General features: G+C 38.9%; 1 protein-coding gene across 2 annotated transcripts in view; it reads right to left on the bottom strand.

Moving 5' to 3' along the window:
* Positions 1 to 14,219, bottom strand: part of TRIO (trio Rho guanine nucleotide exchange factor) — a 242,083-nt gene that overhangs the window by 159,350 nt on the left and 68,514 nt on the right. For both annotated transcript variants that reach the window (XM_038175341.2, XM_038175340.2), the window contains exons 3-6: positions 11,042 to 11,156; positions 7,548 to 7,740; positions 6,386 to 6,898; positions 3,591 to 3,713 (exon numbers count right to left, since the gene is read on the bottom strand). In XM_038175341.2, coding sequence (XP_038031269.1) covers positions 3,591 to 3,713; positions 6,386 to 6,898; positions 7,548 to 7,740; positions 11,042 to 11,156 — 944 coding nt within the window. The remainder of the gene's footprint in view (positions 1 to 3,590; positions 3,714 to 6,385; positions 6,899 to 7,547; positions 7,741 to 11,041; positions 11,157 to 14,219) is intronic.

Here is a 14,219-nt window from a genome sequence, read left to right as displayed (position 1 = left end):
GTGAAGCATTGGTTTAGTCATCTGAAGAGGAACTTGAAGTTAGAACTGAGTATTGCTTAGCTCACATAAATCTCAGGACTTGTCAACAGCAATTTGTTGTTGCTGAAGGCACGACTTTTAAATGATAGCGAAAAAACATAGAATCATTTAAGTTGAAAAAAACCTCCAAGATCATCAACCACTGCCCTACCACCAATGCCACCCACTAAACTATGTCCCTAAACACCAGGTCCAACCTTTTCTTGAACACCCCTGGGGACCACCCACACCTGTGAGACCACCCTCCACCACCTCCCTGGGCAACCCTTTCCAATCCCAGACTACTCTTTCTAAGACGAAATTTCACTTTATTTCCAACCTGAACATATCCGTCTTTAGAGGAGAGAATCACTAAGATACTGTTTTTCCACACGGTGCGGGAAGATGGGAACTACTTGCCCTGTAAAGAAACAATCTTGCCCCTTATCAGTGCACAGCTTCTTGATTTCAGTAATGGGAGATCACCTACCAACCTCCAGCTGAACATGCGAACTGTATTTCAGACAGCATCCTTTCCAGCCACACCAATGTGTGTGTTGAGTAATGGTAACAAAACATATTTCCATCTTTGACGTGCATCACTGCACCTATCCAGCTTTTCCCTAGGACAGTTTCATTGCCACAAGAACCAGCCTGCGTGTTAAGCTTAAGACTTTTGTGAACATACTCCTATGCACATGTCCATCACAAACTGAATATGCAAGATGCCTAGATGTATCACTTGAGAATGAAGCTGCTGAAAGTGCAGCTAAATTTCCTCCCCCAATATATTCTTCACCTGTTTGTTTTTACATTTGGTTTAAACTTCCAGCTACTTTGTGCTGTAATACTGAAAACTGGGTTCTAAAAATGGCAGAAAGCCATTAAAAGGAAAAAAGAAAAATTCAGCAAACCTTCTTTACCCTTGATGTAGCCAACTCTTTTTGATAACAGGAACTAAGTAGTTTTCACAATGGTTTGCAACCAGGTGGCTCATTTCAGACTGGAAGACCAGATTAAAGTTTTGGCATCTCACCCAAAGGCTGATACTGTCTCACCCGAGCTCAGCAGAAGCAGCTGCAGAAGCTGCCCTCCTGCACCTCTCGGAAAGCCAAGCTGCTACTTGGGAAGGAAGGGGAGATGGGAGAGCCAGCCATTGATGGAGGGTAGCACCTGCTGCGAAGGGAGCATGTGCCCTGCAGCAATCACAATGTGTTAAGAAAAAAGCAGCTGCAACATCAATTATCAGGGTTAAGCTGTGAGCAAGTGCAAGAGGTATTTAGCTGCTTGGGCAGCATTTATCCTTTGAACGGCCCTTCCCTGCCTAAAGCGAGCCTAAAGAAACTGCCTGGAAAGCAAGATCTATCAGGGGCCAATTAGGGCCACAATGAAAAGCCTTCAAAATCTCCTGCATATAATAATACTTAGTTGCTACTCCTCCTTCCTTCATGCCATCCAATTGGATAAATTTACATTGCTGTAGATGTGTTAGAAGTTAAATTCCATCTCTAGTGCTAGAGCACTCACTAAGAGATCGTAAATAAGCTCTGATTACTGAAGAGTTGTGCTGACTGCAGCAGCAAACAAAACAGTAGCTTGGTGAGCACAGAACGCATCTGAGGAGAGGTCAGGGAGAAACTGAACGTGCTTTGTAGGAGTTAGGATTGCCTGATATTTTCCCACTAAAAAACACATGAAGAATGGCCTGTCAAATTTCAATCAGCTCATGTCATTTTTTCAAGTCATATTCAGCATAATTCCCCCCATACTATACGTGTTCAATTTTGGTTAGTTAACCAAATAAAACAGAAAACCTGAATGCTCCTGAAATCAAAACCAAGGGCTAATTGTTTTCTCATTCTACAGGAAAGAACCACTTCATGGGGACTATGCTTGCCCCAGATTTAAACTGCTCCTTACATGCTTCAAGAAATCATTGTGCAAGATGAGAAAAAGCCCTGTGTAATTGACACACTTGACTATTACAAACAAAACAGAGATTAAAAGCAAAAGATTAAGAACAGGGGGGATTATGCTACATCACTCGAGTGCTTCCTAGTGTTGCTAGCATCTAAACAGTAAGGACTTTTTTTGCTTGTTTGTTTTTAAAGACAATGAAGGAGAAGAAAACAAGCCACCTAATTTGAAGAAGAAGTCACAGTAACTAACATCAGGAGAGGCTAACAGAACAAGAATAATTTAACCTGTACAGTATGAGCCCAAGAACAGCCTGGAAGGATATCCAATATCACCAAGTTTCAAAAGTCATCTCATGTCAATGACACCTACTGTCCTCCTCTGAATGCCCTTCTGTTGCATTTTATGTGCAGAGCAATGAACAGCAGTAATTAGTTACTCCATGAAGCAGCAAATTGCTATGCCCCAAGAGTGGACCTGTACCTTCCAAACCTAAAGGTCAAAGTTACTTCCATGCATGATGTTATACATGCATAACTTCAATACAATGTTCCACAATGTTCGCTTTATTCTTGGCAAAAAATAAACCGCTGCTTTTATTTATTTGTTAAAAAAACTTTCACAAAGATAGCTGAGTTGCAGAAGAAAACTTACTTCTCTACTGCTGTCTCCTACTGCCTTAACTTGGTCAAAACTAGACACAAGAGCTGTCTTACTATCCCTTTAATGATTTTAGCAAGACAAATAACCAAGGGTAGTTTACTTTGACATGCTTTCTTTCCACAGTTAGTAGTCCTGTCCTACAAAAACACCCTCTTGCAAGAGTTGATTGTTTCAACCATACTTTAATTCAATTCCCATCCTCGGACTGCCAAGGATGTTAATTTCTAACAAGAGTTCTAGTGTTCTTCTTCCGTTGAGCTGACAGACAGGGACTGGATTTAGGCCCAGGCTCCTGAAGTTACTTATACACCTCCAACCCTCCTAGTGAAAAACGACCAAAATATGCTTGAGAATTTAGTCCCCATGTCTGAACAGGGCATTCATGAAACTGATAATAAGCAGCTTTCACTCACTGCAGGTTAGAAACTGAATTTTTAATTGCACATGATGCCTTATCAAGATAATATTTGACAAGAAAAATATTTGCTTTACCTCCATGCCACTGCACCAGAAATGAGACGTATGTGCTCTTAAAAATAATAAAAATATTTTAAAAAAAAAGGAAAAATATTACACTGAGCTCAGCTACTGATTAGCACTTCTCAAAACTTTTTGTACCTGAGATGCAATCTATTCTGAAGATCCTGAGTTGTTGTTTTTTTTATAGCGTATTATATATAATTCCCTGAAATTTCCTAAAAGATGCAGAACTGTACTCAAACACATATCCCAGGTTCTAAGAGTTTGGATGCACATATTTTAGAAGTTCCAAGGTTGCACTGAATATTGCCAGTGGTCCAAATAATTCAGTTGCTCAATCACAGTACCTCCGTCCTTGGCTACCTTTTATTTTCTTCTTTTGTTATGCAACTTCACTGCTCAAATGCAAGTTGTGCTAGTTGTAATAAAAGGAATGATTTGTGCGTGTGATTTATGAATTCTACCTTAACTAAGAGCAAATGTCAGTGTTGTGAATTGAGGCCCATTCTTACCATACAGTTCATGGCAAAGTGATTGTGCTGTGTCTGAAGTTCCATAGCGTGGGGATGACTGGTTCCGATCTCCGTGTAGCTGTTTAGAAACAGACCTTTGTTGTGTGTGATCCAGTCAAACATCTGCAAGGAAATGTTAAGGAAAAAAATCACTGATTTTTATGGAAGAAATCACATGCAAGTAACATGAGAGATACATGACAAAGACAACAGAAAGAGCTGCCATTAAAATTAACACTGATTGTCTTTCCCCTGTAAGTTACTCTACATTTTAAAGAAATCAGTACTGAAATCTGACTTTTCGGACCAACGTCCTCAGCTGTTGAACCTTTTCCTCAGATGTTTATCTCAAGCTACAGTGAAGTCAACATCATTACTACAAAGCCATAGTAAACAAACAAACTTGGAGCACAGCCCTATGTTACAAAGCTTATACATTCCTTAGTGTCAGCATTTTGTGATGTCAGCAGTTTAGTAATTTAAAATGAGAATGTCAACTCATGGAAATAAAGTATTTCAGTAAATTTGATATTTTTAGCTCACAACTTTATGGCAGATTTGAAAATAACTTTTCTACTGCTAAGCAAATTAAAAATAATAATAATACTTGAGCAGTACTACACATTACTTTCTTCCAGAAAAAAATATGAATAAACTTCAAAGATGTGTAAAAACAAAACAAAAAAATAATATTCAAACAAAGTTTGGGAAAGGTTTTATCTACCAATGGCCATTACTGAAGGTGCAATAGGTATGTTAACAGTGGCATTGGAAAACAAAGTTTTCAAAGACCAAGCAGCACAACAAAAGACTGAGTTTTACAGTTATACACACACAACGTGGTCTTGAACTCTTTGCTATATTTCAGCTCAAAAGACCCACCTACACTCTGGGTTAGCTTAAAAAGATACTTCTGAAAGAAATGGCTACAATGAGTAGTAAGCACTCATTTAAAGATCTTTTAAAGTACGCAGGCTAACAGAGCAATGTTACCAGGTCCAATATTCTACCCAGGTGCATGAAAAATCAAATTATAAGTGGACAACAGTATGGTAAGAACTGCAAACAAACAGAAAGTTTTAAGAGTTTAGATAACTGAGGCAGATGATCACACACTCCTAAAATTTTTGGTTTCTTGTCTAGAATACATTGAAGATGTAGATTAAGACAAGGGCCTTAACCAAAAAGCGCTTGGGATACCACATAAACCATCTTTCAAATCTTTTTCTAGTGTTTGATGGGGGAATCAAGTTCCAAGAACACTGGCTGCTGTCAACCTCCTTTTGAGGTGCCTCGTACTTGCTGCTATTTTCGAAAGATGGATCTATTGAATCTATTACAGATTCTTGGAATCAGGAACACAGGAAACACAGGTATGAGCCTATACAATCACATGGCAGGACAGACATCAGTTCCATAGGCTCACATATTTGAAAAGGGGTTTCTTAAAGCCCAAGTTACATATGCAACTTTTAGATGAGTAAATGAAGAATGTACTTTTCAATACCACTTGAGCATCATCAAAATGTATTTTGTTAATGCTGTAATTAAGTGGCTGAACAGTTACTAAAATCATTTTGGGCCTGAAAGAGCAGTATTAGATCATTGGCTTATTATTTCCTAAATAATTTTATGACTCTAAATTCACGTGACTGGATTTTTTTCAACTCCTTACATGACCCTACTATTTTCAGCTACACTCAGTAAACATTCGCTTTAAATGGTCCTGAAGTTTCTTTTTTAAACACAGCAGAAAACATTAGGAGTCCTGCTGTGAAAGTTCCTGAGCAGAAATGACCAGGGGACAGGAAAGTACAGGGGAAGAAGACAGGGGAAGAAAACTGAGGAAGACAGAGGAAGGAGAAGTATTTTATCTGCTTGCTCTGTTTTCCCAGACATCTGCTTATGACCACTACTGGAGAGCAAGATACTAGTTTAACGTAGACCTTTGGTCTCACCCAGTTCAGACATTCTTATGTTAAATACTTTAAGAAATCTGACAAAGACCATACTTACCACCGGACTGGATAGTCTAGTTATTTCTTCTCCCAGAGAAAAACTCCCCATCCTTCCTTAAAGCTATTTGTTCCATGGTAGCAAGTTAGCGATTGCAAAACCATTCTATATGAAAATAGATCTTATTTGAGCTCAGCTAACAGTGCACTGCCTGCTATGGTGGTTCTTCAGATTTCATGTCAATCAAGAGCTTTATCCTTCAAAGGGACTGGTTAACCTGAAACACTCTGAAATCAGTCAGTCCCCCGTTAATGACATATGATTGTCAAAAAAGATACATCAGTTTTTAGCCTGGGACCTTAAATCTCGCATCAATGAAGCAGTTTGCCATGTCAACCTCTTCAGACTTTGTCAGCTACCTGCCACTCAAATCCCAAGGGTCACTCAAAAGGAGACTGATGCAATCCTTAATCAGCTGTATTAATAAAGCATACATCATCCATCTTCATTTGATGCCTGAAAAAGCTTCTGTCTGGAGCAAAGCTTTAAAGCTTTTAAAGAAAAAGCTTTAAAGTTGCTACCACTTAAATTTTTCTTCCATGAAAGTTACCTGTGTTCTTTACAGCTTGGAATTACTACTCCATCCACTCTACTCCAGAAGACTAAGATTCAGTATCAATAAAAAAATCCCTTACTTCTCATTAAAAGCGTAGTGACTAACTTAGAGTTTTGTCTTTAGAAGACAGAAATTACTCTTCTTAATTATCCTTGGTACTCTTTTCAAGTCAGTCAGTCGTTGTTCGTGCCCCTCCCCAATCTTTCCCTCTCCAATCCCTTACCTTTTCAGCATCCTGCTCAAACAGCCTGAGCTGAAAACATTGGTCCAATTTCAATTTCCGCACATGCCACATCTGATGCAGATGCTGCCGCGTCGAGTGCAGCCTGTCCAGCATGGTGGATACTTTGGGTAAAAGGTTCTGTAAGTCTGCATTCCCTGACCCAGAGTTCTTTTTGGGGAAGCTATCGCTGCTCTGTATTCGCTGGAGCAGCTTTTGTCCTTCCACATCAAGGTCCTCAATAGGAGCCTTAATGACTTTCTTTTTTAATTGCGAATGCTCCTCTATCATATTGCGAGCACCTTCCAGGTCCTGAGGCATTTCCTTTTTCGACAATATATCTTGCAGTTCCTCCAGTCTGGACAGCATATGGGTTGCATTGCTAATGTAGTCCTCAAAGGCAACTCTGATTTCTATCCACTCCTCATGGTTGTACTCCAAACAGCCATCGAATTCTGGGGTTAGCTGAGAAGGATCAACTACTTTGGTAAGGCCTTCCAGAGACACCATATTTGTCTAAAACAAGAAAAACAAACAAATACGGTTAGTGAAATGAATTTGACATTTTCTTTCAAGTTTTTGTTTCTCTCTGTTTAAAAAGTTGATCATGATTTATGAAGTTCACCTGACTTAACTTTGCTTATACATTTCTTTTCCAATGCCAATTCTGAGGAGCCTCCTGTCTTGCAGGTATTTTCACTCAGCCAGAGAAATCTTACTTCTTACCCCACTACACTGAAGGAAAAAAAACAGCAACCACTTTTCTGGCTACTGTTTTGATTAGATTTTGATTTGGATATTGTGAGCAGAAGTAGGATAGCAGCAAGGTTTATTTGGCTGCTTTCATCTGCATGGAATGGTGGTGACAGAATGATTACCACAGTAAAGACCAAGACAAAATAAAGATGAAACCTAACACTTTTACCCCCATAAGGGGTAAAACCCTAAGTCCATCTTTTTCATGCTCAGAAAAGGTATGTATGACAATGTGCACAATTATCTAGTTTCAGCTTATGAAATAAACTACATTTCTTCTAGAACAACTGGCCCCATCTACCCCTCTCTTATCTGGAACATAATTTGAGACTGCTCAAGATGCTGATCAGTACTGAGCACACTTAAACCATGAAATAAATATAAATTCATATACGATAGGGGAAATTACCTCAAACTCAAACTTAGAGCTGCCAAAGTTAGTCCTCTGTTTCTGCCAGAAGTTGTCTGGCTTGATTATCAGTGCAACATGAATACAGCATGGGAAGGATTCCTGTAAAATCTTCAGCAGAGGCTTTATGGAGTCCCATTTTGACCCACGCATATCTACAATGACGGTGAATCCCCTTTTACATACTTCCTCACTGCAGAAGAAAGGAGAAAACGTTACCAAGCAAGCATTACAAATTTGAATGCAGCACTTCTACTGCAACACACTGCCTAATGAATGTGCTCTCTCCAGCTAACAATCCCATCCCTAGGGCATCACTGTTGACTATCTGATGTACACAGCAGTTCTCATGACAGCATTGCAAAACCTCTCAGGAAGCTTGCTGTCACCCCACTGCCAAACCCCTGGTGGGTGATAGCTTTAAATTTGTTGCCGATTAGATAATCTGCCTTCACCTCCTCTTTCATTTTCCTTTTTTATATTCACATGAATATAAACCAGAATTCAGTCCTCTCTCCTTCACCCAACACACACACTCACCGTTTACAGAAGCACCAAAATTTAATTAATTTACAAATGACTCCATGGCACACACGCACACTTTACTGATGACAGTGTTCGTGTTTTTCTAATGATCGAGGGGTTCCTCTAGAAGACAGAAGTTGGTATGCTGTTCTTCCCTACTGCTTCTGAAACATTTTTGAACTCAGATTTTGTTTCGTATTTTCTAAGAGTTAAAAAATGTTAGTTTGCCGAGGGAAAACCTTTACTGACAACTACTTCCATAATGGGGTCAATCTGTGGATAGCTAATTGATAAGAAAGCATTTCATGGCTGTGAAGAAAACCATACTAACCTGTTTCTACAAAATTTGATCTCAATTTTGCTGTCCAAAAGTTAGCAGACCTTATACAAAAATTTCCTGGCCACTTTTCTGAAGATGTCAGATTTCATTTCTTTTCTTCATTACTTATTGTACACTAACTACTTGCTGCTGATCAAAAGCAGCAATCACCACAAGCACCGGGAATTCTGATTTTGTTCCAAGAGAGCCTACTACAAGACCTTGTTAACGTGGAAAGGGAAAATATTTTAAAGCTGCGTCATAGCCAATGGACTATTAAGAGGGACCAAATGTCCGCTGTTTAAGTACATTAGTCACTTACAGGGATGTGACTAACGTAAACGGAATTCTGGAGTTCATGTGTTAAGGTTTTTAGAGTGTCCAGGAAGTAAGGATGCTTCACTGGCAGTATTATGAGAAAGATGAGTTATGACCGACTCTGGAGGGCAGAAGAGCTTCTGAAAGGAGTTGTAATACAGCTTTCCTTAGGAGAGTAGCTTTTTGACGTTAGTTTAAAAAAAGAAAAAGTTTAAAAAGGGAGTTTATCAAGATAAATGCTGGCTCTCCCACCTGCTCAAAGGTACACACACAATTAAAAGGACAAAACCAAATATTGTTTTGAAGCTAAGACACGCCCATTATTGAAAGGCTGCATGTTACATGAGAGCTGCTCAGCCCATCCCTATCCAAGTACACAAACTGGCTACTGCACAAGGAAGACTGCTTGCCACTAATTCACGAGATGTACATTTACTAGGATGCACAAAGCAGCTGCTCACCATGTGATGCAGATGTGTCCTCCACTCATGTGGCCCCATCAGCTGACAAAAGACAAATCCCTCTTGGCTAAGGATCAAAACAATAAAAACTGTTCTGGGAGGCTTTGGTCAGACAAGGTTCTCTGTTTGGTAAACCTGAACTGCACTAATAGCTGGTCAAGTAAGTGTTGATGACTTAAACTTGGTAAAATTTTAAAATCAGATAAATTTATAAATTAGTGCAATTCAGAGATGGAATACTGCCCTAACTGTTTTGATCCCTTGCCAAAAAAAACGACACCTCTGAATCTTCAGCTATGTAGGATAACTGTACTGAAATCATTTGTTGACAAAGTAGCTGTCGGGGCTATTTGCACCAGTTGAGAAGACCCAGGACTTCTCAGTTAATGAGTTACATGACCAGTCCCCTAAGACATGATGTGTGTGAAAATCAGTCTAGCTTTTAATAAAGCTCCCTTTATACTCAAATCTTTGCCATGTTTGCAGAGATATAAAATCCTGTACAAAGTTTCTATTTTAAAACTATTGATACTAGATTAACATACTCCTTTTGCCAGAATACAACTGTGTTTTGCCAGATTATCTCCACAAAACTCTCTAGAGCCTATTTTGATGCTATTAATGTCTCTAGTAACTTGAAGATCTAGAGGGCCAGAATACATCTCAAACATTCAAATGCGAAATCAAATACTTTCAAAGGTAAAAATCTCAAGACGACTTCTCCTCTCCCTTCCTCTGTCTCTCCAAATCTCCCAGTTTAATCAAAAATAAAGAAAAAACACTAAGTACTCCTAAGCTTAAAAGTTAAGTAAATACCAGAAAAGTTGAATTACCAACAATTACTCCTAAGGAAAGCCATAAACACTCTCAACTAGAATTTGTGAAGGTTTAGCTTTATTTTGTTTGCTTTGTTTTGGGCAGTTGTTTTTCTTTGCTTAATGAGAACACATGTCAATCTGAAACTGCTACCTGATTACATCAGGTGCAAGGAAGAGTGCAAACAAATTAACACCTTACAGAAATATGGAAGAAAATACATTCAGGCATGTTGTCCTGGAGATTTTGACGACTACTGCTGCAGGTTACGTGCAAACATTTTCAAGCACAGTTGGAGTTGCTCTAGTCTGTACCAAATGTTGGTGGAATCTGAGATAAACCTACAATCAGTGTCTTAAGCTCATTTTTCTCCTTAGTTTTACTACTCAAGAACAAAGTTCTATCTGAACAATTTTTTTTTACTATTTCTTTTAATATATATATTTAAAAATATATATTCATATACACATGCACACATACAAGCACTAGATTTGGTGATAAATAACACATTGTAATACATAGTTTAATTTTTTACAGTAATATCAGTAGTTTCACAGATCTCTCCACAGGTATACCTGAGACCTGTACAAGCAAATTTACATACTTTTCTCCTGGCTATTCCTAAGTTATAGTGTCCTGATTCATCATGTCCAACACAAATAACAGTTTGGAGTGTTGTGCCGACCCCAGTCCACACAAGATACATTGTGAATGATGACCACCATGTTTCTAATTATTGATGCACTGAAAGCCTTTGAGTTGTGTTCACAATTTTTCCCCAGTGACAGCTATGTAGCATGGCAGTACTATTTCCAAGACAAACTACTTTCAGCTAAAGCACGCCAGACATTCTGCCAACAGCCTTCCTTCTACAGGGCAGAGTAACTGTTTGAGCCTCTTCAAAAAACTGTCTGAAAACAGTAACTGACAGAACTTGGTACAAATTTGCTCATTTTCTTTAATCACTCAGTCTCTTAGCTTCTAAGTGTACTGAAATATATTCACTTTGTTTTGTTGCACAGCATCAGAGCATATCAAGGCTCATCATCACTTACCTAGGAATACAAGCTAGGTAAGAAATTAGTCTCCTAAGGTCTTCCTGCCGTATTCTATCATGATTACTACGAGCTGGAAACGTTAGGATGGGGCCTCCACGCTTATCTCTGCCACCTGAAAAACAAAACGTCAAAAACAAATCAACACAGCTTAACACCATTCTTGTTTGCAAAAGTAGTCTTCATAATGCTTTTGGAAAGCCTAACTTCTACACTTGAATGAATAACCACTTCAAGATTTCAAGTTAAATGCTAACACTGTCATTCAGAGACCAGCTTAAAATCGCATTTTGGGATTATCAATGAGTACATTGTCACAATTCCTACAATGAGGAAATACCTGTCAAAGAAAAAAAAAAAAAAAAAAGTGAAACGAAGACTAACGATAGCATTACAATTACATATTACCATCACATTCAAGTCTGATGGGCAGTCTGACATCTCGAGCACTGGTGCTTTGTTACATATTTAATTTTTGAATCAGCAGTCATACAGATTAAATTTAATTGCAGAGTTATGTTACTCTGTTGGCTAGCATTTAGACAATATTCAGTGTTAACTTCATTACTAGCACCACATTTAGGCACAGAGTATACCAGAAGAACATGAGTGCTGTTACATCGTTTTACCCCGTTGCGCTGCACAGATTCTGAATGGTCAGTTTATAGTTTTTAATTGTTAGCAATGCAAATGAAGGTAATTCTGAATCCACTCAATTCAAAGGGTTTAAAAAAACTGAGGTGGCTCCACTTAAATGTATACTTAAAATGAAATTTTATATTCAATGCCTTGCTAGTGGAAACAAAATGTTACATTTAGTAAATATTAGATTCAAGTCAGTAGCCTGTCTTTATCAATGCTTGTACAATAGCAGTCATTCCTACAAGCTGAATTTCACATACATGTTCTCAACCACAGATGCACGGACTATTTTCTCCTCTCCTGTGGAAATGCAGAGAAACACCATTCAGTACTCCTGAGTGATTTCTCGTTGTAAATCAGCTCCCCATTGTAAATCCATATTATTAAACAGAGTTTTTATTAAGCAGAGTTTTAAAAAATCATTTAAAAAGACAGACCAAAAGTGAATGAATAAATTCAGTCACTCAAGAATCCATCAGTATCCTCTCCAGAGCACTCTGTGTGTAGTTGCTAGAGACCCTAAGCCTAGATGCCAAGGTCTCCAGAAAACACCTCCACTGGACATGTTCCCCCCAAGGCACCAATTGAAACTCAGATCAGAGAAGAGCAGCTCTGGATTTCTGTCAAGCTGCAATGCCAGAAACCTAGACGTAAAAGGGAATTCATCTTACGTTCCATGACGCTCTTAAATGGGGTGAGAGAGTGAAAACAACTTCTTCTAAAGAGAGAGGGTAAGTCTAGCCTTGACCAGCCCAGCCCATTTGCCAAGAAGAGCACACTGAGGATTTTGTGTAGCAAGAGACAGAACGAAGACAAGACAAAAGCCACAGAGAAAGGCAGTATAAATGATCAGACCAGGAGTCTAACAGCCCAAGCCTCTGCTCAGCTCCACAAAGACCAGTGGGCTTCAAAGCTAACAAACTTAGCTCAAAGCCTGCTGCAGCCCTTAATGCTCTCTCTCCTCAGCTACAGATCTAAAAGATTTAGGTTACAGTTAGAAAATATCACTAATTCCAACACCACAGAAAAAGTGGGGTTGATTGCTCAAAGTCAAAATTCTTCCTTCAAAATCAACAGCTAGCAGTGAAAAGCACACTGAATCTTCTTAACACTCTCCAAGCTTTTTATACAAATGCCTTGTTATACAAAGTCATCTCAGATCGTTCCCCAGGCCCTTCCCACAGATCAAGTATTATATCATGTTATTTTCCAGCATGGCAGAAGAAAGAAACGCATACTTTTAATGTCTTTCTGGATGCCTCTGCAACTGACTCCCAGCTCCACACATACACCACAGAGGAAGTAAGTTTTTACAGTACAGTACATAAATTTCTGATAAATCATATCCCAAAATTTTGGTACATTGCAGACAAAATTTGTCATGCTCATTTCAGGTCTAGATGAGTAATGGATAAATTAATAATAGCCTTGATTTTTAGCAAGACAAATTTCACTGTCCAGTCTTGAACCATATGCTAAGATACTAAGTATTAAGCAAAGAAATCCCTAAGGCTTTAGGATACAACTGATATCTTTTTAATCTATTAAACACAAAGGTTTTTTCATCCTTATGCCTGGAGAGCCAAAACATAGGCCTTTTCCAATAAATAACTCTGGTTTCCTTTCTGCCTGATGCTGCTGTGTCATACACAGTTAAAAGTAACAATGTATGAGGCATCAGGTGGGAATTTCCTGTCTCACAATAGCTTTTCTTCAACTCAACCCCCTTATTTGTCCTGGCTTAACAAAAACCATATTAAGCTACTGCTTTCATCAGTCAGACTTCCATTATTACCCTTTTCATTTATACAAAACCCTCATGCTACTGAGATAGAATATCTCTGTTTATACCCAGATGTGTCATATGAGTAGCCAATCAACTCACATGAGTCAGCCAACATGAATCACTTCTGTCTAGTGCACATCGCAAAGAGAAGTCTTGTCGATGGTCTCCAAAAGACATCAGAACCAAACAGGCTGAGCAATGCAGTTTTTGTTCAGGAAATACCTTTTTACCCTGTCTCAAAATACTTAGGCAAAGCTAAGCAGTAAGCTTGTATGGAGAGGGAGGTGCAGGTCTCTTCTCCCTGGTCACCAATGACAGGATGCATGGGAATGGCACCAAGCTGCTCCAGGGGAGGTTCAGACTGGACATGAGGAAAATGTCTTCACTGTGAGGGTGCTCAAACACTGGTACAGGTTTCCTAGAGAGAAAATACTTCCTTTTAAGAAAATGCTCCCCTTGCTTAAGTATGTGTGGAGATATAAGAGTGCCCGTACTCAACAGGCTTCAGCTTGAACAACAGATTGTATCCCAGAATCCATCTTTACTTCACGGTAACAAGCCAAGAAGGCTTTTCTGTTTCAGACAACGAGATGCCCAATACACCAGCAGATTATTGCCCAGTTCGGTGTAAGTCAGTTCAAGGAAGTCTTTTCTTTCCCTCTCACTCCGCTTTTTTGGAGAACCGCTCCGTTAGCAATATTATAAAAACAACGAAGGATTCAGAGGGACGATGCACAATGCATTTGCATC

This window comes from Anas platyrhynchos, chromosome 2 (genome assembly GCF_047663525.1).
Source record: "Anas platyrhynchos isolate ZD024472 breed Pekin duck chromosome 2, IASCAAS_PekinDuck_T2T, whole genome shotgun sequence".
In the NCBI taxonomy this organism is placed as follows: domain Eukaryota; kingdom Metazoa; phylum Chordata; class Aves; order Anseriformes; family Anatidae; genus Anas; species Anas platyrhynchos.
Note: the sequence above shows the minus strand (reverse complement) of the source record. Positions and strands in the feature narration are given on the sequence as shown.